The sequence below is a fragment of the Camelus bactrianus genome, chromosome 2 (assembly GCF_048773025.1).
Source record: "Camelus bactrianus isolate YW-2024 breed Bactrian camel chromosome 2, ASM4877302v1, whole genome shotgun sequence".
In the NCBI taxonomy this organism is placed as follows: domain Eukaryota; kingdom Metazoa; phylum Chordata; class Mammalia; order Artiodactyla; family Camelidae; genus Camelus; species Camelus bactrianus.
In genome coordinates this window covers 101,183,397-101,208,670 of record NC_133540.1, presented here as the reverse complement: position 1 = coordinate 101,208,670, position 25,274 = coordinate 101,183,397, and the positions used below count along the sequence as shown (strand labels likewise).

General features: G+C 35.5%; 1 protein-coding gene across 3 annotated transcripts; it reads left to right on the top strand.

Moving 5' to 3' along the window:
* The first annotated feature begins 2,279 nt into the window (after positions 1 to 2,279).
* On the top strand, positions 2,280 to 24,735 carry OCIAD1 (OCIA domain containing 1). Of its 3 annotated transcripts, none has more exons than XM_010962580.3 (9): positions 2,280 to 2,418; positions 3,755 to 3,817; positions 4,245 to 4,325; positions 8,750 to 8,803; positions 15,216 to 15,263; positions 16,294 to 16,429; positions 17,332 to 17,507; positions 21,506 to 21,658; positions 24,203 to 24,735. In XM_010962580.3, the coding sequence occupies exons 2-9, from the start codon at positions 3,760 to 3,762 to the stop codon at positions 24,238 to 24,240; spliced, it is 744 nt and encodes a 247-aa protein (XP_010960882.1). In that variant the 5' UTR covers positions 2,280 to 2,418; positions 3,755 to 3,759; the 3' UTR covers positions 24,241 to 24,735. The 3 variants fall into 3 exon arrangements, with proteins under 3 accessions (XP_010960882.1, XP_010960889.1, XP_045378265.1); XM_045522309.2 differs by lacking the exon at positions 2,280 to 2,418 and adding an exon at positions 2,495 to 2,576; XM_010962587.3 differs by lacking the exon at positions 21,506 to 21,658 and having other exon boundaries at positions 2,287 to 2,418.
* The last annotated feature ends 539 nt before the right edge of the window (positions 24,736 to 25,274 follow it).

Here is a 25,274-nt window from a genome sequence, read left to right as displayed (position 1 = left end):
TAGATCTTGTAGAATGTGTTTGAACTTGTATGACTATCAGTTTAAAGCAAGTAGATATAGTTAATGGTCAACATACTTTAACTCCACGGTAATCACAAATCAAAAACATACAACAGATTCACAAAAACCAAAAAGAAAGGAACTCAAGGATATTACAAAAGAAAATTATCAAACCACAAAAGAAAACAACAAAAAGAATAAATGAACAAAGAACTACAAAAACAACTGTAAAACAAGGTTAAAAATAGCACTAAGTACATACCTATCAATGTCAATGGACTAAATGCTCTGATCAAAAAATAGTGACGGGGGTAGGGTATAGCTCAAGTGGTAGAGCACACGTGTAGTATGCACAAGGTCCTGGGTTCAATTCCTAGTACCTCCTTTAAAAATAACTAACTAAATAAACCTAATTACCTCCTCCCCCCAAAAAAAAGAGAGAAAAGAAAAAAAAAATAGAGTGGCAGATTGGATTAAAAAAACAAGAACCTACACTATGCTGTCTATAGGAGACTCACTACAGGGTGAAAGACACAGATTGAAAGTGAGGGGATGGAAAAAGATATTTCATGCATATGGAAATGACAAGAAAGTTGGGGTAACTATACCCATATCAGACAAAGCAGACTTTAAAACAAAGACCATAAGGAAAGATAAAGAAGGACACTATATACTGGTAAAAGGGGCAATACAAGAACAGCATATTACACTTACTAACATATATGCACCCAAGATAAGAGCACCTAAATATATAAAACAAATACTAACTGTATTTGTTGGTAGGAATGTAAATTGGTGTAGCTACTAGAGAAAACAGTATGAAGGTTCCTTAAAAAACTAAAAATAGAGCTACCATATGATCCCACTCCTGAGTACAAAGATTTATAAGCCAAGGTCTCTGTCTGAAAGGAGCTCTGTAACCGAGAAAGACAAGCAAGAAGATCACAAAAGAGAGGCAGAAAGACATTGTAGTGACAGAAGTATGTACAAAGTAAAGAAGTGCTAAGAAGGAGGAGTAATTAATTCTCTGGGGTGTGTTTCAGTGAAGGCTTCGCAAGGGGTAATGTGAAAAGTAGGATTTTGAAATACCAACAGAGCTGACAAGGCAGGGAGGAGGGTCGTGCCAGGGGGAACAGCATAGAGGAACTGTGAGTGCAAAGAGCTGCAGGCTGTGTTTCTTATTATGATGAATGCTACAATAGAAGAGAGTGAAGTTCAAGAGAACAGAGGCCAAGCCAAGCCATGAAAGGGCCTTATATTCTTTGCATGATAGGAGATTCCAAAACAACCTAAGAAAGGAACCACAGGACTGGATTTGTGTTTTAGATGGCTTGCCATCAGCTGCCTCTCCGAAATATGTCTGTGAGACAATAAATTTGAGGCAGTGAGATGAAATGAGGACTGTGGCAGTGGAGCTCAGAAAAAGAAAACAGAGGTTTTAGAAGTTAAACAAGCGGGTAGGGCTGATTGTTCACTGTTAACTTTCAGTACCTGGCTCGCAGCAGGCACTCAGCAAGTATTTGTAGAATGAATAAATGACTAAATGGTGGTCGAGTGTAACAGCAGGACGTCTGATGAACAGAAGCCATGAACCCCACATTCAAATATAAACTTCCATTAATAGAACACTGAGCGGTTAAACCTTCTTTTACGTGTGCTGTTTTAATTGTAACAACACTGTAAGGTAGGTCTTATCTCCATTTTTCAGATAAGAAATACCTGAGGCTCAGCGAGAGCAAGAATTTACCATGCCTGAGGTTCCAGAACTAGTCAGAAGCTAGGCTCAGAAGTCAGCCAGGCAGCCAACTGCGCATGCCTAATAATTACCAGCTACTACTTAGCCTAGAGCCTCAAAGAAACAAATGAACTACGTAAAGCCTAAAAACAGAGAAAGCCAAGAAAAGTCCGTAACACTCAACAAGGGTATAAAAGGGGGCTCCAGAACGTTCCTGCTCGCGGGTCACTGAAGATCAACGCAGCGCGTCGCAGCAGCTCAAAGCCAAGCCTCCGGCGCGGCGCAGGGAGGGGGTGAGCGGGGCGCGGGTCTGTAGGCTGGCGCAGCCGCAGCTTGGCCTGTGCGCGCCGCGGCCTTGTAGGGGAAGGGAGGAGGGACGAGCAGAGGAGGACGGCGCAGACAGACGCAGGCGCAGACGTCTATTCCGAGGCTGCTCGCCCTTAGACTCCGCAGGGAGGTCTTGACGTCATTTCCTTCCTTAGGTCGCCAGTGCTTCCGGGTCGCGGTCATTTTGATCCCGTTTCTGGGTGACTTCTTGGTAGCCGCATCCTTGACCGCTCCCCACCCCCAACTCCTCTGCAATCCCGCCCTCCCCTCCCCCCCAGCCCCTCTCGGATCCCCTCCTAGCTTTCGCCCCTGGTCGCCCGCACTTGCCGCGCTGTTGCCCGCGCTGTCGTCGGGAGGTGGGTGAGGTGACGCAGAAAGCCCCGTTCCGGCGCCCATCTACCCACTCACCGCTTGCCCGCGGCCAGGCGCTCCCCTGCACCTTCCGCCATTTTCCCGCCTGCGAGGGTGGGCCGGTCGCGCTTTGGGTCTCGGGCTCCTGGGTGCCGGTGACCGGGTTGGTGAGGGAGCGTGTCTGGGGAGTGTTGGTGGGAGGAATTATTGGTGACGGATGTGTGTAGGTGTTGCAGGTGGGAGACGCAGTGGATGGGGGGATGGAGTGCGGGAATCGACGGTCATAGGACGAGGGGGGTGTAATTCAGTTTTTATTCTTTGGGATTAAGAGATTAAAATGATGCTGTTTAAAGGGGCTTTGTCAACCTTGGCAGTCTTTCTAGGTAGGATGCTGTTGTGGGAAATAAGGGATTTTTCTTTTACAGTTGTTTTGGTATATAAGTAGCTTACTCAGCAGTCTCCATCCATCCATCCATGAATTTATTCTTTTTGTTCTTTTTCTTTAGCCAAGGAATTGGTGCGTAGTGAGTCCTCAGTGATGATTTATTAAATAAGTGAATTGTGAAAGGGCCTCAGTTGCTATCCTCATCGCGTATGACATTTCCCGTTTTATTTAAATTTCTTTAAAATGGGAACAATCACGATCCTATGTGAACAGCCTGTAAAATACATAATTATCTAATCTGTTGGGCTCTTAAATCTGGAGGCATGGATTAAAAATAATAAGAGTATATGCTCTTTTTATATCTCGTATATTTTTCGAGGCCTCTCTTTGAGGAGGGAGGAAAGTTTAGAGGATACAGAATGTACTGTTAGCTTCACGCCACAGGGAGAACGATATGACGTCTTTGTTATTTCATTTTTTTTTGAAGTCCTGCTTTGTGGGAGAGGTAGTATGTTTCCTGATGATTATTTCAATTTTTTAAAATGGAAGCGCAGAAATGACTTGGGAATTCTCCTCTTTTGGAGTATTATCCTAGTAATTGGACATATATTTCTGAAAGGATCCAAACACAGGATAATGTGAAATAAACCAGCTTCAGGAGGAAAAATAATGTTTTTAAAAAATTTTTAATAACCTTTTGTATCTTAATTTGATAAAATCAGTTGGTAACTACTTAGCAAAGCATCTTTTCTTTTTCAATTAAGGGATCTAAATTATAGGTCTGTGACTTTTTTGTTTAGGTAAGTTTTTACGTTGAGTACTTCAGATGTCGTAGTGTTTAGTAAGTATTTGTTGATTGGCTGCCATGTAGACTAGTAATTTTATATACTATATCTTGATTTATTTTGACCAATCTCAATCGTTTCTAATACCTAACATAAATGTTTTTGATGCAGGAAAGATGAATGGGAGGGCTGATTATCGAGAGCCGAATGCAGAAGTTCCAAGACCAATTCCCCGTAACTATCAATTAAGTATTTATAACTAGAAGCACTTTTTATGAAGAGAAATTTTCACTGCCTTGAGTAACAGTAGCCACTGGACTGGCTTCATGGGTCTGTGACCTGTGCAGTCACACACAGATCCACACTTGGTTTAATGATGTCCTCTTGCCATTTTTAATTCTTAATTTGAACAAAGGGTTTCAAATTTTAATTTTCCTCTGGACCCAGCCCATTCTGTAGCCAGTCCTGACTACATAGCCAGTGAATGGTAACACAGACTTGCATGCTTGAAGTAAAGATTTGCTAAAAGTATACAAGCTACTCGTTACATTACTTAATTTAAAAAAAAAAAGTATGTTTTATTAATGTATAGACAGGTAATTTTTTACACTTAGTTTTTCCGTGGATGTTTTAATGTTTGCCAATTTTCCTTGATAAAAAGACATAGGGGCTGATTACATTCCAACAGAGGAAGAAAGAAGAGTCTTTGCAGAATGCAATGATGAAAGCTTCTGGTTCAGATGTAAGTTAAATTTTCTAATCAACAAAATCTGACTGTAGGACCTGAAATTACAATGATTTCATATAGAAAAAATGGGCAGACTTTTGGCATTAGTGTAGTTATTGCTAAAAGAAGTTGACTAAGGAAATAGAATTATATACATTTATTTAAATTTTTTATTGAAATATAGTCGACGTGATAATATGTTAGTTTCAAGCATACTACATAGTAGTTTGACATTTGCATACATCATGAAATGATCAGAATTGTATGCATTTTAAAATAGTGATTTCTGGAACTTTTGTCAAGACCATGAAGTATTTTTGTTGGTTATTAATAATAGCATTTAACTGATTGTACATGGATTATGTAAAAACAACCCAGTAAGGTTGATAACTATTACCCTCACTTTAAAGATGAAGAAATTGAGGTTTGGAGACGTTAAAGAGTTATCCAGTGTTACACAGCTGGTAAGCAGTGGTGTCTAGACTTGAAGCCAGCTCATGATTTTAACTCTTAAACTTTCAATCATTACATGATAAAAACTGGTTAGTTTCTGTTTTATCATTGTGAGATGTTACTACATTACCAGCTGTTGATTTCTTACTAGAGACCTTATACATGAAGATTTTATTTTTAAAAACAGAATGCTGAAAGCAACACAAAACATAATCTTCCTTTTGAATAGAACCCTGTTGTTGATTGACTTGATCACTGCAATCCTTTCAGATAAGGTAATTCTAAAAAAAAAAAAAGCAAGATGGCATTTGTAAAGGGAGGAGGTAACTTATTAAAGAGGATGTACGTTTTCATCAGTCTGCCTGGTATTTATGTAGTGTGTAAGTTACTATGCTTGGAAGGTGTTTTATGAGACATAGTCTTTGTCCTAAAGTAGTTTTATGATGTAGTTGAAACAGAGCTAACTCATGAAGCACTTTGATAAAGATTAAGTGCATAACAGTGATAGAAATGTTAAAAAGAGATAAATAAATTGAAATTGATTTAGCTAAAAAGACATTGTTAAACAAGTGAGACTTAACTAATTGGACTTCAGGTGAATGAACGGTGGAGAAGCGTTTAGATGAAAGGAATAGTGAGCAAAGGCAGAATCTGCAATAACTTGATCTCAACTAGAGCTTTGAGGCTGAACTGATTGGAGCAGAGGTCTTTTATTGGGGGTAGAAAATAAACATAATACTCAGGAGTTTAAGGTTTGATTTATTATATATTGTAGGTTCTTGGGCCAAGGGGATGTGTAAGATTTTTAAGGAAACAGTTAGCAGTGTACAGGATGGGTTAGAAGGATGAGAAGGTGTACAACTCGTTGTCTCTTTGCCCAAATACACAGGTATTGAAAGAATCTACATAAAAGGGTTAGTTTAATGTGTATTATATTTTACAGTAGGTCTCAACCTCTGAAATTGCTGAAAAGGTGTATGAATTCATATTTGTTTCATTCATCTTTTATAGGGTTTTGTGAATAATATTTCATACATGTGTACTTCTGGTTTTCAAATGAGACAGTATAGTGATTTATAAGAGCATTGACTGAGGCCTGACTGTATGGATTCAAATTACAGCTCTATCACATATTAGCTTTGAGATTTGGGAGAAGTTCCTGATGTTTGTATGCTTCAGTTTCCCTATCTGTTACTTGGAGGTAATATTGACCAATCTCATTGGAATGTTCTAGGGATTAATTCAATTTAATTTGTTATAAATGTTAAGGTATTTTATTAAATGGCTGTTAATGCTATTGTGATTAATAAAATAAAAGTTTCTGTTGAAAATAATGAATTTAGAGAAGCACTTTGCTAGTATAGGAGAAAAAGAGTTAAAGGAATTTTAGGAGTCCTTGTGTTGGATATGATTGGGACCATGGCCATAATACAGAATAGTGTCTGGTCAGCAGTGTTATTGAATGGCCTTAAGAAACATTATTTAATAGACTCTGTCTGCAGTAGGAATCATGTAGTGCAGTAGAAAAGGCCATTGACCTGGGAGTCAGGAGACTTGGGTTTTGATCTCAGCTGTACCACAAACTAACCATTTGTGTTGCTTTGATCAAATGACTTGTTCTTTCTGGGTATCAGTACTCTGATTAGGATGAAGACTAGATAATCTCTGAAGTCTGTTTGAATTTTACCATTCTCTTTGACAATACATGAATTGGATAGATACCTTAGTTCTAATCTGTTACCTTTGATAGCATGAAAAGAAGTTAAGAGATTTATGCAAAGACCATGGTGAGTGGCAGAACTAGTGCTGGAATCTCCTTAACCAGATGATTACTCTTTGCGTCATACCATCTTGGCCTAGAAAGAAAGCAAAATGGGGAAAATATTGTCCATTGTAGAGATGGTCAACTAACTCATTGCCTTTTATTCTTATATGATTCTTCAGTGCTTCATGTTGCAATCCTTGAATTAAACTGAAGGAAAAAAAATGATTGCAACTTGTCCTGATGCTATAATTAAAAGGACTTATCCTTTGAAAAACCTTAAATAATAATGCATGAAGACATTCCAACCAACCACCATTAGATCATTTTTCCAGCAAATGTAAAATCTGTTTGTAAGGAGTAGAGCAAAGATTCAGAACTTAGGGTTTCTGCAAATTGTGTCTGATGGCAGTATTCCAGAGTTATGGATTTTAATCATGAAATCTCTATAATAATTCAGATGTCTTAATGACTTTGCTTAAATTGCCCAGACTAGACCAGGGTTGAGCAAGCTACAGTTCAAGGACCAAATCTGGTTTTGTATGGCTATAAGCTAAGAATGTGTTTCACATTTCTTAATAGCTGAAAAAAAAGTCAAAAGAAGAGTATTTCATTACATGTGAAAATTACATGAAATTCATATTTTTGCATCCATAAAAAGTTTTACTGGAACACAGTTGTGTTCATTTGCTTATGTATTGTCTCAGTGCTTTTGCTTTAAAATGGCAGTTAAGTAGTTAGAACAAAGACTGGCCCACAAAACCTAAAATATTTACCACATGGCTCTTTACAGAACATTTCCTAACCCCTAGTCTGGAACTGCACTGTTCAGTGTAGCAGCCACATGTAGCTATTTCAATTTAAAATAACTTACAGCAGAAAAGATACAAAGGAAAATCAGCAAAGAGAAAGGAGTGTGGGTGAAATCCAGAGGAGACCAGGCACAAGCTTCTAAGTGTCCTCTCCCAGTGGGGTCACACAAAGAATGTGCTAAATTTCTCTATTCGCATGTTGTAGTAATACATGTGAAGTATTATCTACCAAAGAGTCTCGTTAGAGACTCAACACCCAGGGTTTTTATCAGGTGCTGGTCACGTAGGCACCCTCAGCCTGGCAGATAACAAAATTCCAGACTCCCAGAAGGAAAGGAGGTGTTTAGTGTGAACTGTATTTGTACAAATGGTTTGGCATAATGAGCCACTTACTATTTGGGTAAAGTTTTCTACCAGTTTACCAGTCAAGCTCCCAGATACAAGCTGAGGACCAACTTTGCAAGCCGGCCGTTGTAAGGAAAGCAGTCTCAGGGCTGCTGTGTTAACTTTTTCCTGCATACTACTGAACTGGAAAACAGATACAGACTGCTCTCATCGTTGAAGAAAATTCTTTTGGATAGTGTGGGTGTAGAAGACTGATTTCTTAAATTATGAGCCCCTTTGAAATTATGATGAGAGCTTTGGATTTTTCAGTTTGGGTTAATGTGCATATATACATCATATTTTCATTTGGTTTTTTTGGAATTCACTAACTTAGGAGAAAGAGCATTAGTATTTAAAATACATGCTTTTTAATTCTTGCCCTGATCACCATATGATTTTGGGTAAATATATCTTGTATATTGGTTCACTCAGTATAATATAGAACTTAAAAACTTGAGATCTGGTATCAGATAGAATTCACTGGCATCCAGAACCTGCCATTGAAGTGGCTGTGTGACCTTAAACAAATTACTTAACATCTCTAAACGTCAGTTTCCTTGTCTTTAAAAGGATAGTAATAATAATAATACCTACCTCATAGAGATGTGGTAAAAAGTAAATGAGATAATGTACATTAGGCACTTAGCAGTTACTCAGTAGTGGCTCTTGTTATTTATAATATGCTTCTTGCCTCCCTCAACATTAATTTTTTCCACCTTTAACTCCAGAAGTAACTTTTGGTCAGTATTTACTATGTTGTTTTAATTGATGATGTTAGTGAATGGCTTTTAGAGTCTAAATCTGGGTGGTTCTTAAATGATATTGTTTGATATTTTCTTAAATTTAAAATGCTTTTTATATTTCTCTGAATATATACAGTACAGCTTTTAAAAGTGGAAAAATCTCTTACAGATGTTAATTGTGCCACTTACTTCCTAATTGGTTTTACTGATACATGTTTATTCTAATGAACTCAGACAAAATCTTTCCCTTTTGTTGGTGTTGACAAGTTCTTTTTCCCCCTATAGCTGTACCTTTGGCTGCAACAAGTATGTTGATTACTCAAGGATTGATTAGTAAAGGTCAGTATTTTAAACTTTGAATTTGTTTAGCACTTTGGATATCATAATATTTTATTTTCCTCATCTTTAGCTAACTCACATGTGGGAATGTGTCATATTAAACATCACTGATAAATTTCTGCAACATCAGAAGAGTTATGTCTCCATGGATCCAATGATTCAAATATTAAATTTGAGAATTTGATGTCCTCCTACACGATAGTAACTTTAACACTATAAGAGCAAAAAAGTAACTAAAAGCCAGTGGTAGTTTACAGGAAGACAGACAAACCTGGTATAGGTATGCCATCCACATCACTATCAGCTAGGAGCTTGTTAGAAATGCAGATTCACGGCCCCATCCCAGACCTACTGAATTGGAATGTTTGAGTTGTGGTTCCAGGTGATTCTTACATACTGGCTTAAAGGTCAGGAGTTCCCCAGCTCCCTAAACCAGATTTATCTTAAAATAATGGAGTGGGGATCCTTCCTTGTCCCAAATTCTATTGCCTTAGATTGTGGAGTTGAGTTTAGATTAAGTATTAAATGTGTCAGCCTCTACATCTTTAAATTAACAATAGAAATAAATGCTCATTACATTTGTTTTGTGAACTGTCTTCTTGGAATTAGAAAGTGTTCAGAAAAGGATGGTTACCTTAGGATGCCGCTACATATCCTAGAAATCTGTTCTTTAAATTAACTAGCTCCTCCTAAAATGTGACTATGATAGGAAGTTTTAGCCTTTTCACATTAGCAGAATGAAGTACTTACTTAGACAGCATAGCAACACAACTAGTTGAGAAGAGTAGTTTTGGAGGGAAGTGGGAAGACTTTTTATGTAAAATTTTGTTTTTATTTCAAGAATTCCCAAAGAACCTCACTACAGTGTGTTACTGTGACAGGAACTTCTAAAATGCAAACAAGTCAAGACATACATCCTCTTAGACTTCTTTTAGAACTAAATTCTTTTATAGACTAGGATTGTTTCTGTAGTATGAAATAGACATTTTAATCACATTACTTTTAAGGAAAAACTGGCACAGGGAGCTATGAATGGAGAGGTTATAGAGTCTTACTGTACTGCCCATTTTATTTCTCTTAGTTCTGTCAGTCATTTAACAAATGATTGGAGCTAGGCATTTGGGGGAGGAAGTGGAATTATACAGATGAAATTTAAGAGCTGCTCGTAGTTCATGTGAGGAAACAATGTGAACACAATGTTGAAGCAAATAGAGAATATAATTAAACATTTAATAAGCTTCTAAGTTGTATAGTAGAGACTAAAAGAGCTGTAGGTTTTCCAGAAGAAAGATCTCTGCTGGGCTACTGTAATGAAGGAAAAATTCTGAAAAGAAGGGAATTTTGGAAATGAGCAAGAATTAGATTAAAAGAGAAGGAAGAATATCTCAGGAAGGAAGGATTTGGTTATCAGAATAATAAGCATGACTTTTGGGAGGGACAGTAGGAGACTGAGATGGCTGGAGTGGCAGAATTTCTCGAGTGGAAACTCCATTGAATAGGTAAGGTAGAACCAGGAGAAATGGTCGTTTTGAGTAGGTTTCAAAGAAGGCAAAATTTTGGAGCTTTTGGGTTTAAGAAGAGTAGGAGACTGGACAGCTTGAATTAAGGCAGAAGCAGTAAAAATTCAGAGGATCAAATTGCATCTACTCACTTAGACATTTTATCTTCAGCAATGAAATCACACCACTGTTGGATTATTTTTTTTGCTTAGCTTGGGAATGCCTCGCTCCTACATGTAACTAATTATACACATAACTGAACCAGACAGAGAAATTCCCTTTTTCTAGTTGCACATACACCCTGATAGGACTGTTGTGATATAATTAGAGTGAATCCTACTGAAAATATTAGGGCCTAGTACTGAGGAGACAGATTATTCTTGTAGCAAAAATCCTCTTGGATTCCTAGTCACCATTTGGTGATTAATTATTTGACTTGTCATTAATGATGATTTGTGCTTCTGTGATTTCATTAGCAAAAGTCATGCCATGAGCAGCAACAGTGTTCAACGTCTTTCTCTGTAATTGTTCATAATGACTGAGCCTGGAGCCTTTCAGTGGAATTTAGTAATCCATTTTTTAGAAAGGATAAATTGTTGAAAATGACTTAACCTAATTTGTGGAATAACATTTTCTGTTGAGTATGTCATCTTTACACCTTGGTCAGAGTTGTTTTACTGCTGAGGCTTTGATGCTTTGAGTGAAAAATAAAGAAAAGAACATTGAGTGATATGTCACTCATTTAACTATTAACCAGAATTAAGGGCTTTTGTTATTACTGAAATTGTATTGGGGTCTTATTTTTTGGGGTGAGGTATTCTAATTAAAAAGTCAATCTCAAAAAAAAAAAAATGGGAGAGACTTTAGAAAAGGAATTCAGAATCCATCAAGACATTCTGCATTTAATCCAAATGCCTAACATCTTGTATATGCTTTCATCTACAGGGTGTCATACTCTTCCTAGTCTTAGCTGCTCCCTGTATCCTCATTCCTTTTCTATCAAAACATTTAAACATGCTCAGGTCTGTTCTAACTTGAGAACATAAAAAAGAAAAATCTTCTCTTATATCCCTTTACAGCTGCTCCCAGCTGTCTTGCGTTTGAAACCAGACTTCATAAATGAGCACTTAACTTTTTATTTCTTTTATCCCACTGCAGTCTGTGTCATAGATTATGCGTGTATTCTAACATGTGCTAAAACTTACCAACACAGCCTCTTTGTTGCTTAAATTCAATGGACAGTTTTTGTTTTTGACCATTATACAACTTTAACCAGTCCTTAAAATTTTACTCTTCCCTTGATTTCCATTACAGCACATTCTTCTGGTTTTTCTCCTATCTCAGTCAACTTCTCCATTTTTTCATAAGTTTTTTGAGTGTCTGATATGCACTATACACTGTTTTTGGTATGCAATACTAAAAGACAAAAAAATCTGTGAACTCTTGGTGCTTACATTCTAGTGTGAGCTCTCTTTCTCCACTTGTGGTGTTCTTCACAGTTTGACTTTGAGTTTCAGTCTATATACTATCCAGCAATAATATGGGCTTTCGTGACCATTTATTGCTCTAAATCACATGATTTTCTCTAGCTAAGATATCTGCTCCAGAATCATAATCTGCGTATCTCCACATGGATGGCCCTCCTACAAGCTCCTCGAACATTCTAAACTGAGCTTATTTCTCCACAAATCAGTTCCTTTGTATTCCCCATGTCTGAAAGACATCACTCTCCATCCAGGAAACTGAGGCATTTTCCTTCCGTTCTATGCCTTACCTGCTTTGTTAAACAAATATTCATTCTCTAGTCCAGCTCTTAAATATCTCTGTAGACTGTCTACCTCCATCTACACTCCCATTGCAGTTAATGCAGCCGTCTGTTGCCAAGAGTATTACATTAGCTTCAACAAGTGTATTTGCCTCCCTTGCTACTTTCCTTTAGAAAATGGACTCTGGCAACTGACAAAGGACATGATGCATGTAGTAGACACCCAAGTACAGGTATACCTCATTTTATTGAGCTTTGCAAATATTGTGGGTTTGTTTGTTTTAACAGATTGAAGGTTTGTGACAACCCTGCACTGAGCAAGTCTTCACTGGCACCATTTTTCCAACAGGATTTGTTCACTTTATTGTCTCTGTATCACATTTTGGTAATTCTTGCAGTATTTCAAGCTTTTTTCATTGTATTTGTCATGGTGATTTGTGATTAGTGATCCTTGTTACTATTGCAAAAAGATTACAGCTCACTGAAGGCTCAGATGATAGTTACCATTTTTAAGTAAGAAAGTATTTTTTAGTTAAGGTATGTACTTTGTTTTTTAGACATCGTAGTATTGCACATTTAATACACTACAGTATAGTGTAGACATAAATTTTATCTGCACAGGGAAACCAGAAAATCTGTGTGATTTGCTTTATTGCTTTATTTCCGTGATCTAGAACTGAACCTGCAATATCTCTGAGTTATGCCTGGTTTTCATTGGGAGAATAGCAACCATCACACTGTGTTCTGTTTGTCTTCATTCACCCTCCAGAGTATAAACTCTGCGAGGGTGACGAGTGTCTTGTTTACTGTTACATTCCTCCTTCCTAGCATGTAGTGCCTGTGTGTTACAAGTGGTCTGTAGGTATTTGGTGACAGAATAAAGGAACAACTTTTTTGTATAAATATAGATATTATTATCATCCTCCCTTTTCTCCTCATCACCTCAGCTGTCTAAGTGAAGGAACTGAGGCTAACAGCATAAATCAGTTCTGACTGTTTTTATACTTTATATAAAATTAAATCATGCACTTATGTATACATGATACGATCTTTTGTGTACCTTCTTTCAACACTGAGATTCATCTAGTGGTATGCTGGAACTGGCTTGTACCAGCTCCAGAGAGCTGACTGTTAAAATTTCAGGAACTTGGCAAGCCAAGTTTTAAACCCTTGGTAGCTCAAAATTGGTCACAGTGCAGGTGTTTACACCACAGAAATCGACTGACATTACAAATCAGGGCTTTCTATTTGAAAAGCTGGTTTACCAGCCCATCACAGGATTCATCCACATTTTTGCATGTGGTGGTAAATGATATATTCTCACTGCATATAGTTTTCCAGTATGTGACTGTGTCATAGCAGTTTATCCATCCTATTGTACATTGATGATTATATAGTTTTCATTTTTGATGTTACATTTTTGATGTTCTGCCATGAATGTGATATCTCTTGGTAGACTTTTTGCTGTGTCATAGATTATGTCTATGTGTAGCTTTGCTGGATTTTCCAAACTGTTTAGATCTATTTACACTCCCACTATCAGTTTATTAGTAGAGTTCTATTTATGTCACATTGTCACCAACACTTGCTATTTTTGTGTCTTTTAAATTTTAGCCATTGTGGTAGTGGACAGTGATGCTGATTGCATTGTGGTTTTAATTTAGATCTCCCTGATGGCTAATGAAGTTGAAGACATTTTTTGTTTATACCCCATTTGAAATATATCCTCTTTTGTGAAGTGTCTGTTCAAGCCCGTTGTCCCTATTTCCATTGGATTGCCTTTTCCTAATAGTTTTGTTAGAGTTCTCTACGTTCTGGAAGTGAGTCTTCTGTCAGGTATATGTATTGCAGGTATTTTTTCCCACTCTGATTAGTTGTAGATCCTAATAGAGTCCAGTTTATCAAATCTTTCCTTAAGATGAGGGCTTTTCTTGGTCCCTTTAAGATCTTTGTCTATTATAAGGACGTGAAGAATTTCTTAAGCTTTCTTTCATAAGTTTTATTGTGTTTCTCATACTTAAATTTTCAAGTCATCTGGAATCATTTTTGAATATTGTATGAGGTAGCATCAAGGTACATTTTTCTTCGTACAGATACGTGGTTGACCCAGCACTATATTTTGAAGACTGTTCTTTGTTCACTACAGTGCAGTGTTGTCATAAATCAAGTGACTGTATATGTGGGTCTGTTTCTGGACTCTTTCCTAGTTTTGGTCAGTTTGTCTATTCTTGTACTTTAAAACATACCATCTTAATGACTACCGCTTTATTGTTTATCTTCATATCTGGTGGTAGTCATTTCTTCAGTTATATTGTTCTTCGGTGTTGCCTTGGTTTTTCTTCATCCTTTGTTTCCACATGATTTTTAAAATAAGCTTTTCAATTTAGGGGAATACTTCCTTTGCTTTTAATTGGGATTGCATTGAATTTATAGGTGAATTTATGGAGAATTACCATCTTTACAATATTTGATCTTTGAACTCATGAACATGGTACATTTCTCCTTTTATTTAGCTTTCATTTCTCTCAGTAAATTGTAGCTTTCAAGATCTTTCATACTTTTCATTAGATTTATTACTGGGTCTTTGATGTTTTTTGGTGCTATAATAAATTGTATCTTTTTAAAAATGTTGAGTTTTTTGTCTGTTGGTATGTAGAAATAATGTGGGTTTTTTCTGTTTTTGTTTTATTTATTGACCTCGTATCAAGTGGCCTCGCTAAATTCACCTATCGTAATAGATTAGAGTTTTCTTCATATTTCTCCTGATGTTGAATTCTCTTTTAAAGAGCTTTAGACTTCTTTGGTGTTATGGAAAGAGCCAGTGTTGTCAGATAGCATTTAGATAGTCTGTACTGATATTTTCTTGTATCTTTGGGCTGCTCAGAGCTGCTGAGAAATAGATTTATCTTAATTTATACTGCATTGCTAAACTTATTACTACTTATTACTCTCCTGTTAGAAAAGACCAAATAATGACTAGCAGAAGTAGTTTCTTTGCATTTTTTACCATAATTTCTGTGCCATTTTCATATGTACTCTTAGCATAAACTTGGCATAAACCTATTCTTTTATCTTAATAAAAGATAAAACATCTTACTTATGTAAATATAACAATGTTACTCAGAAATGTTTACTATTTTATCTTTAGGAATTCTTTCAAGTCATCCGAAATATGGTTCCATCCCTAAACTTATATGTAAGTATGAACAACACTAGTTCTCTTAGCTTTTTTACCTAAGTAAAATAGCTAGCTTTTGTCAAGTGTTTTGTCTTATCTTACTAATAACAGTTATTTGGTTATTTGCTTTGACAAATCACTTTGTTTAAGCTTTTCATAAATGGACAACTTGGGCACTTTTTTATTAGAATTAAAAATCATGAGTTACTTGAAAGAGGCATTTTTTTTCTCTTTTTGTAATGTCATAGGACTATTAAAATAATAAATTATTTTGTAAAGATACAATATTTGAAATTAAGTTCCCTTGATCTCTGAGGAAAGAAAGTTGTCCAGCTGTTCTGATTAATCATAATAAAGTGTATTTTAAAATTAAACCTAATTTTTAAAAAACTCCTTAATTTACATTTAGTAAATAAGCATAATTTATTTACATTTATAAGCATAGCTTTCTTACATTTTATAATATTGTTAAAGATAATAAATTGCCCTAAAAAAGAGTACCTGAGGCCTTTTATGAATCTTTGCAGGGTAGTGTCTCATTTGTATTGGAAACAGACATAAGATGCAACATTAGCCACATTTAGGTAGCATTTTGGAATTCATTACTTTAAGGGATTTGTTGCACCTGATTTAGAAAACAGTCTTATGACATTAGCTAGGCAAATAGTATGATTCCTATTTTACAAGAAATGAAATGACCTAAATCCCTGTGACTAGGCTAGAATTGTGTAGTTTTGATTCCTCACTCTATTATACTGTTACCACATGTTTCCTATCTATATTAATATATTAATTAGTAAAGTGGAATTTATTTATCCGATAGCAGCTTTATTTTAACTTATTTTGTGAAAGTGAATTATATCCACGGAATCATTCTGTGAACTTTAAATCTGATTTAATGTGGTACTTTTACCATTATTTCAGGAAATCTCAGTTCTTCCACACCAAAGACATATTTAGAGCCACATTTTTTTAAAATGTTCTTTTAGAAGAGATATTTATCTAAAGAGGCGCACTGAGTTACACTTTGTTTATTTTTACAAATAAGTTGCTTGCATCATGGGATACTTTGCTGGAAAACTTTCTTACGTGAAAACTTGCCAAGAAAAGTTCAAGAATCTTGAGAATTCCCCTCTTGGAGAAGCTTTACGATCAGGACAGGCACGACGATCTTCACCCACTGGGTAGGCCAGATTCAGATTTTTATTAAAGGTTTTTTCATTTTAGCCAAAAATTGTAACTAGCTAGTACTATCTATTGCCATAATTTGGGGCATAAAACATTGCCTAACTGAAGGATCATTGGAAATTTGCCATTTTGCTGCAAGCTCAAGGTATTTTGTTTTTAAAAGTAGAACAGGATTGGTTTACTTTTGTTTCAAATATAGAGTTGCATCCTATTGGGAGTGCATGTCCCAGAATGAGAGATTTTAATTTGGCAAACATGTTTGGTTACTATACTTTGGACATTTTTTTTGTTTAATTTCCAAACTTCAGTCCCATCTCTTAACAGGTTTCAACTTTTTAGTCCTGATTGTTTAAAATTGTAGGGAAATTGTATAAACATAGATAAATGAATCTGTATGTCTGGATAGGTAGATAAATAATTAAGTGGATTTGGTAGATAAATTGTCCTGTCATAAATGGCAAGCAGCATAAACTCCATGAGAGCTAGTATTACTTACATCTGCTTTAGTAAAATAGTGTTTATTTGGACTGCTACCTGTGGCAGCAACTTCTCTGTTAATGTGGGAGATTGACACATTTTCTAATCTGAAATACTTTTTCTTTCCAAGAGCTTTAAACACAAAGTGATCTCTGGAGCAGAGTAATTAGAAAATAGGATATACATTTTTCTCTTGTATTAGGAGTGATAATTTTTAAGTTGTAAAAGTAGGTCAGGGCATATTTTTAATGTTTTTGTGGCAGAAAGAAACAGACTTCATCTTACTGGTTTAAATAACTATGTTAAAAGCATATGATTCCTTTAGAAAATAAGATAACTAATTTCATACCTTAACACACTTCTTTAAATAAGATGTAGACAGTAACCCCTGTTTCTTATACAATATGATTTTCTTTTATAGGCACTATTCTCAAAAGTCAAAATATGACTCAAATGTGAGTGGTCATTCATCTTTTGTGACATCCCCAGCTCCGGACAACGTAGAAAAAGAGATGCTTCCTCATTATGAGCCAATTCCATTCAGTGCTTCTATGAATGAATCTACTCCCACTGGTATTACTGATCATATTGCCCAAGGTAGAAACTTCTCTTGAAATGAATTTCAGCATTTTAGGGTCCAACGTATGTATAAACTTTATTTGATGACCTTTTCTGCTGGATATCACCTATATGTTCCACCATCAGCCTAAACTCAGTGTGTTATCTGTTCATTTGAATTCATGCTTCATTCATTCAACATTTTGGAGGGTTCAATAGGTATCAGGCACTCTGTTAGGTATGGAAGTAAAGATGAATAAGACCTGGTTCTTGTCCCTGGGAAGCACTCTCAGTCTGCTAGAAGATAGAGAAATATAAGGATAAATTATTCAAATGTCCTGTTAATTGAAAATACTAACCAAGTTTACTGAAATAGCAAAGAAGAAATGACAGTTTGTGCCTCAGGGAGTCTTTAAAAAGGTTACATGTGTTAGGGTAGCCTTGAAGGCCACTTCACCTTAGCTTCTTTGTAATGTGAGAAAAATAATTACCTGCCTTACAGAACTGTTGTCAAGTGAGAAAATCCATGTGAAAGTGCTTTGTGAAGTTTGTGTAAATACTAGCTTTGAAGATCGCATAATGTAAGTGAAACAGTATCACCTTTGAATTAAGGCCTGGATTTGAATCCTGATTGACATTTGCTAGCAATATGACTTTAGGCAAGTAACTGTAATTTCTGATCCCTTTGGTTTCTTGATCTCTTGAATGGAGATGATAATCCATCTCTTAAAGAACTTTTGGGATGAGATGAAATAATCAGAGGTAATGCCTGGAAAGAATAGGCTCTCAACAAATGTTAGCTAGCTTGCTTGCTTGCTTCCTTCTTTTTTCCTTCAGTCTAATTTGCAGGGAAAAGTGAATTAGAAACAGAAAGTACAAGTCTGCAGTTCCTTGTCTAAAATCCTAAAATCCAAAACACTTTTTAAAAAACAGTTTTTTAAATAAATCAGTGATAAAGGCAGATCTGAACTCATTTTAAACCCTGGCCTAAAAACTGATATAACTCTGTTGTCTTTATTTATCTTAATACGTTTTTTCTAGATTTTGTTGTAGAAATATTAATGTGTATGCTATTCATTGCTACTTCCTTCAATGTACATTAAGTAATAAGATATATACTGTAATAATTTTCTAAAATCTGAGGAACTGAATTTTTGAAACATTTCTGACTCCAAGGGTTTCAATAAGAGATTGTCGACTTTATGGAGTATTCTTTGAAAACACTTGCTTTGAAATAAGTAGACTATGCCAGTAACAATGAGGAACAAACAAGTTTAAGGGAAAATTTGGGTCTTCATTTTGTTTAAGATGGGAGAGATTTGAATCTATATGTAGGTTAAAGGGAGGGAGGGAATATAGTGGAGAGAGAGGTGTCAGTTATAGGTCAAGTAAGGTTCCATATGATGCAGAATGGGTTCTAGGTAGGTCAGGGTATAAAGTAGCCACTACCTATATCTGGCTGTTTAAATTGATTAAAATTAAATCACATTGAAAATTCAGTTCCTCAGTTGCTTTGGCAGCATTTCAATTGCTCAGTAGCCGTATGTGCTAATAGCTATTGTGTTGGACTGTGCAGATACAGAACAGTCTCACCATTATAGAAAGACAGCACTGCTTTAGAGCAAAAGTTGGGGTGAGGGAGGGATGAGTAGAAGACCTTTGCAGAAGTAGCAGGAGAGAATGGAAGTTAAGGTAATTAAAGAGATTAAGTTGTTGAGAATCTCTTAATTCTCAACTTTTTGTTTTCCTGAATGGTTGGAAACAAAGACATCTGATTAGTCAGAAAGGAAAGGGGGTAGGAAGATTAGGAGAGAAGGTTAAACTCATTATTTTATCTCCAAAGTCTGCTGTCCTTGTTCCTTACTGCATCTCCCATTTTCCATCTCCCAAGTTCAGATCCATTCTACTTCTGTTCTAGTCATGCACCAACTCTTCCCTTTTAATGTCTTGCATTCTTCTTTGTTACATAATTTCTTTGCCAAATAAAACCAAAAAAGCCTTTTGGTATCTGCCCACAGACTATGGCACAGCCCATATTTTAATGTTTTAAGTCATTCACTGCAGCCATCCATCATTCATGCTCTGCTCTTCCGACTCCTCTAAGTCAAATTTGCCACTCTTTGTCCCCCGACATGGGCCCACAGTGGCCTCCTTTGCTTTGCACTACCTGCAGTCCTCCCTTATCAGGACATCCTTCCCTTTTAAGTCCTGTTTGTCCTCTGCATTGTCTTACCAGGAATTGAAAGAGTTATTAATTTTTCAAAGTAGAAAGCACTCTTTCATAGTTGTTACGAGATTTATCATAGATAGCTTATTACAGTTAGATTTAAATCAATGCTTTTTTACATTTTCTTGTTCCTTCCAGGTCATTATAGTCAATCATGCTCCCTATACAATGGAAGATACTTTCTTTTGGCTTTTATAAGTCGGAAAAAAGCTCTCTAATTTTCTGTCTGATTTGTTTTCATTATTTGTCACAGAATTTCAGAATGATGAAATCGTTTTCTCTTTAGTAAGAAAAAATTTTAAACCTAGAAGGAACTTTATTGATAGATCAGCTAGTTCAAACTTCCATTTTTCACAATTGATAAACTCAAGATTCAAAGAAGCTTAGTGATTTGCCCAAGGACATTGTTGGCAGAGTGGGAATGAGAACCCAGAGTCCCTAACCACTAATCTAGCACACATGATCTCCTTCAGAATTTACAATACATCATTTGTGGTGAAGGGACATGAGTTCAGTAGTTACTTATTACTAATGAAATGCAAAGTGCTTTTAAACCCAGCATAAGATTATAATACTTTCTTTTGTATTTTTTTTAGCAAGAAAAATTTGGTTTTCAACCATGGTATATAATAGTATTAGAACTAGTTGGAAATTTAAATGCTCTGTGCTTTGTATCAGTGCAAGTATACTTTGTAGCAAAATAAAAGTTGTAGTTGAAAACATTCACTGTATAGTTATGTTGCTTTGAAAATTATGATTATTTACTGGGACCTTACCATTGAGTTCTTAAATAGTACCACTTACAAAGGTTTTAAAAAATATTTTAATTAATATGGCTATGTTATTAAAATGATATGCCCAATTTCTGTGTCTCCTTAAAAACCTCTGAAAAATAATACTTTTGGAGTAGTGTGTAAGACTTTGCTAGTTAAGTAGTTCACTGAATGTTATGTTACCATTAGTTAATTTCTTTAAAAATGTTTATATGGCCTTTCTTGCCGACTGTATGTTTTATAAACTGTGTTCAATATTTGGTCCTCTCAACCAGTATTAAGATTAACCATTTCCTTATTTTATAATGTTTGACTCTTTGATAATATATATTCATACTTTGACTTTCTGTGGGAGAGATAAAGAATAAATGCTGGTTCCCCAGGCAAAAGTTGCTACTTTTTCTGCCTCAGTGTTGCATCCATTAGACCGGAGTGAAAATGATGCATGCTGTGATTAAAGGCTATGTTTTATACTTTTCAATAGCTATTTTCAAGTATTTTTGTTTAAATATAAAGAAGGTAAAATAAATTTTTTAATACCTAGAGTTGTTTGCATTATTTAGATTCTGTTTTATAGGAACACTTAATTATGGAAGTATTACTAAATAAAATTACGCTATGTCAGGTTTTGTTCAGTTGTTACTAGTAGGGTATATTTCTCTTTAATTATATAAACTATATGAATACGTTCCTAGTTTAAAACACTAGCATTTTAATGAGTGAATTGTTTGTGCTGGTATATCTTATATCCATTCTTCTTCTGGCCATGGTTAGTTTTAAGTTTTTTTAATGTTGATTTTAAATTTTAGAAATTAAAGCTTGGAAGTGTAAGAGGAAGTAGAGTTTAGTTTTATAAGTACCTTGGGAAAAAACAGAACCTTTGGAATGCTGGTAATAATTTGATCCTTCATTTTACTTTATTCTTTTTTTTTTTTTCTTTTTTTTTTTTTGTAGGTAAGAAGCATTTATAAAATTTAGTTGCTTTTGGATTTATTCAAATCCTTTTATCACCATTTATTAACTGTTTGTTGTTTTAGGACCTGATCCCAACATTGAAGAAAGTCCTAAAAGAAAAAATATTACATATGAGGAATTAAGGAATAAGAACAGAGAGTCATATGAAGTTACTTTAACACATAAGACTGACCCCTCAGTCAGGCCTATGCAGGAAAGAATGCCAAAAAAAGAAGGTATGATAGTCTAGTCTGAATCACTTTGCTCTTTAGGATTGGAAACTGTAGCATTAGTTAAAATCTTTAATTATACTAACATGTGATTTAATGCCTTAGGCAATTAACCAAAATAACATTTAAGAGAATAGCTACTTAACAGTTATCAATTCTTCCTTTTTTAAAGGGTTCCAAAGGCCATTTTGTGTTAGAAAAAAATAATGAAGTCCAAATAGTAGTATGAATTAAGACAGACAAATTTTGTAATACAGTGTAGAAATTATGCAAGCATTTGACTGTTATTTCCTTTTAAGAAGCCACCTTGGGAATTAATGTCATTTTTTAAATGATGCATCTGTTGCATAAAACCAGGTCTGGTGACCTAGGGTTGATAATTGGGCTGTAATGCCACTTTTGGCAGAACCACAGAATCATGACTGAGTAATAAAATGATTTTCTTATATGTCTGTGGAATTGAGATAGAGTTATATGCCTTACAAATCAGCTTTATGGCATTTCCAAAAAGGGAGTTTGACTTTTTTTTTAACAGTACTTTCCCTCTATAATTAATTATAGGTTTTAAAAGTACAGTTTCTTTTAAGTCCTTTTGGAGCAGCTTCGCATTACCCAAAGCAAGTTTTCTGACGCAGCAGTTCACCTCTAATGAAAGAGGGCATTTTGAATGGGGGTTCGTTGCTATTTCAGTACAGAATTTTTATGATGTGTTTTTTGAGGAATTTTTGAAGATGTGTCATTGTTTCAAGGTTTTCTATTTACTACTTTAAAAATTTGAGGAAGGAATAGGTCCTTGGTACCTTCTTGAGAGTTGTTATGCCACAGAGAATGCAAAAATACAAAAATCCTTAGTATTTTTTATTATGATTATTCTTTTAGAGCCAATTTTATTTCTGATCGTTAATGGTTATTTCATTTAGAATTCTGTTTTATAACACTCATCCATCTCTGTCCTATTATTGATGTAAAAAAATCTAGCTTTAAAATAGATTTGTGATCAGTACTTGTTAATGTTTGTCATAAGAAATTTAGTGTAAACCTTATGTATTCAGTGGCCATGACTCTGTAACATGTAAAGACTTACCAGTACTCTGTTCTGCTAATCAATTTGAGGATTTAGACTGTAAGCTCCATGAGAGCAGGCAGTAGTAGCTTTCTCATTTTGTAATCTTTTCAATTATATATCTGCATAGCATAGTACCATGATTTAATATGTCAGAAATTGCATGTTTTGGTTGGGCCTCCTATAGTAATAAAGGTTAAGAAAAGGGAATATGATAGATGTGTGGCATTTGCTGGATTTGGACATTTGTGGTTTTGGCTGTGAACAGGCTTCAAGTTCTTTTATGTGACACAGTAATCCAAAAGAATTTTTTTCTTTGTGAAAAGCTTTTTGTGTGTGTTTGTGTGCTTATAAAGAAAAAACCAGTTATGAAACAGTTTCAGTGATTTTGTAGAATGTTCTGTTCTAGAATCTAGACAGAAATTTGACAGTACAATGTAGATTTACTGGGTCAGAAAGTGTCAAAGTTTCCAGCTTTAGTTTATGTGGATTGTATTTGTTTTTTATCTAATTAGAAAGTACGGGAGGAATTTTCAGTTAGCTGTCAGAGCAGTGATGTCACCACACATCATGTAGCTTCATGAAAATTGCCTTCTACTCATAAGGGAAGGAAAAGCAAGGGGAAAAGGCAAGGTATGAGGGGAAAGGGTATGTAATGTCTCACTGTAACAATGGGGTAGTTTTGACTTCAGAGACTCACTGAAAGAGTCTTGGGGAAGGGGTCCCCCAGTCATACTTTGATAACTGCTGCTTTACGTTGTTACCTTCTGAAGAGCTGTGATTCGCAAGGCTACGTAGAAGAGAGGCTAAGAAGTAAAATAGAGAAGACAGAAGAGCATGTTTCAAAATACAATTTTATGTAGAATGCAAGAATATTGGAAAATATTTCCTCCTTGTACTAGTATTAACAGCTCATGGGAGAGAAGGTTAATCAGAATCTGAAGACTTGAAGGGGAAGATACCGCTCAGTGGTAGAGGGTGTGCCTAACACGCATAAGGCCCTGGGTTCAATTCTCAGTACCTCCATTTAAAAATAAATAAATAAACCTATACCTTTCCCAACAACAAAAATATCTTGAAAAACCCGAATCTGAAGACTTGACCATTACTAATGCAATTTTTGTGTGTGTGTGAAAAACAACATTTGAATGTTTATTATTGTTGTTACTTTTCATTTGCTGCTAACTTTTTTGTATGTGCTATAAATATATACCACGCTTACTTAGTTGGTATGATAAAGTTGTAAAGGCACCCAGGCTTTGGACCTAAACAGACCTTTGTTCAGACTTCAGTTCTACCTGTTCCATTAGGCTTGTACCTTGGGCAAGTTACTAATCTGTTTTCCTTAGAATGGGGGTCATTTGACTCTCATGTGCACTTATCAAATGAGAGAGAAACATAACTTTAAACCGTAATAGTAGCAAACAAAATAGTGCCTTTTACTTATTACTATTTGGAATCATCAACTATTTGTGCTTTTTTCCTAGTCAAAGTAAACAAATATGGAGATACTTGGGATGAGTGAAAAATTGCATCATTGGACCTACTGAAGGAGTTTCACTGTCCAGCTTCATCTAGGTGGTCGTGAACATCTGCATGCTTTGAGCTCAGCAGCAGTCTTCATAAACACATTTAAACTAGAACCTGAGTTTTTGTGGTTTGGCTTATTAAAATGATGTTTTAAAAACAGATTTCAATGTTAACATTGTGTGAATATTCATTTTGGGGAACTCTTTGAATGATGGTATTAGGCCATGATTGTACACAGTTGGGTTTCAGGGCAAGGATACTGCTTCAATGAAAACAGGATACTCTGTTATTAAAGTATCAAGAGAGTGTAATGCTCTAGAATCACCATATATGGGAGTAAATGATACCTGCATGTTCACTTGGGGTGGGTGGGGGGAGCGAGCATAATTTTAAGTGTGAAACTTTACATCAAAAATAATTAAAAAGGCTTTCTCCAGTGTTTGCTGTATTCTCTTAAATGTTTATGGTAAATAAAATTTAAAGGAACATGCATCTTCGTTGATTTTGTCATTTTATTGTTTGCAATATTTAAGTACAATTACAAGTAAGTGGTGTTTTGTAGGGATTAGGAAAGGCACACGTCTCTGAATATTTAATAATTATATGAATGTGACTCGGTAAATAAATCCACATACAATAAATAGCTCAATCCCTTAAAAAAGCAGTGCTGAAAAGTTTGCAAATTCCAGGGGAATAAAAATTTGGTATACTTTATTCATTATTGACCTAATGTATGTTTCTGATTCAGGTGAATGGAAAATGAAATTGTGTTCTCATCTAAACTATACTTACTCATTACATTTCTACCAGAAATTAGCTCGGTTGTTTCAGTTAGCTACTGCTGCAGAAGATCATCCACAAACTTTGTGGCCTGAAACAACAATCATTTATTATCTCGGTGTTCTTAATGCATCAGGAATTAAGGAAGGATTCCGCTGAGTGATTTGGCTCTAGGTCTCTTGGGTCTGAAGTCAGATACTGGGTGGAACTAAGACAGCAGGGAGCTAGGCTGGGGCCTGGACAGGGCCT

Bases quoted from the DNA above. Each gene is read 5' to 3' on its own strand.
- OCIAD1 (XM_010962580.3), top strand. From the start codon at position 3,760: ATGAATGGGAGGGCTGATTATCGAGAGCCGAATGCAGAAGTTCCAAGA. The intron at 17,508-21,505 runs GTAGAAACTTCT...TTGTTGTTTTAG, and splicing joins TACTGATCATATTGCCCAAG to GACCTGATCCCAACATTGAA. The intron at 21,659-24,202 runs GTATGATAGTCT...CTTTTTTCCTAG, and splicing joins AAGAATGCCAAAAAAAGAAG to TCAAAGTAAACAAATATGGA.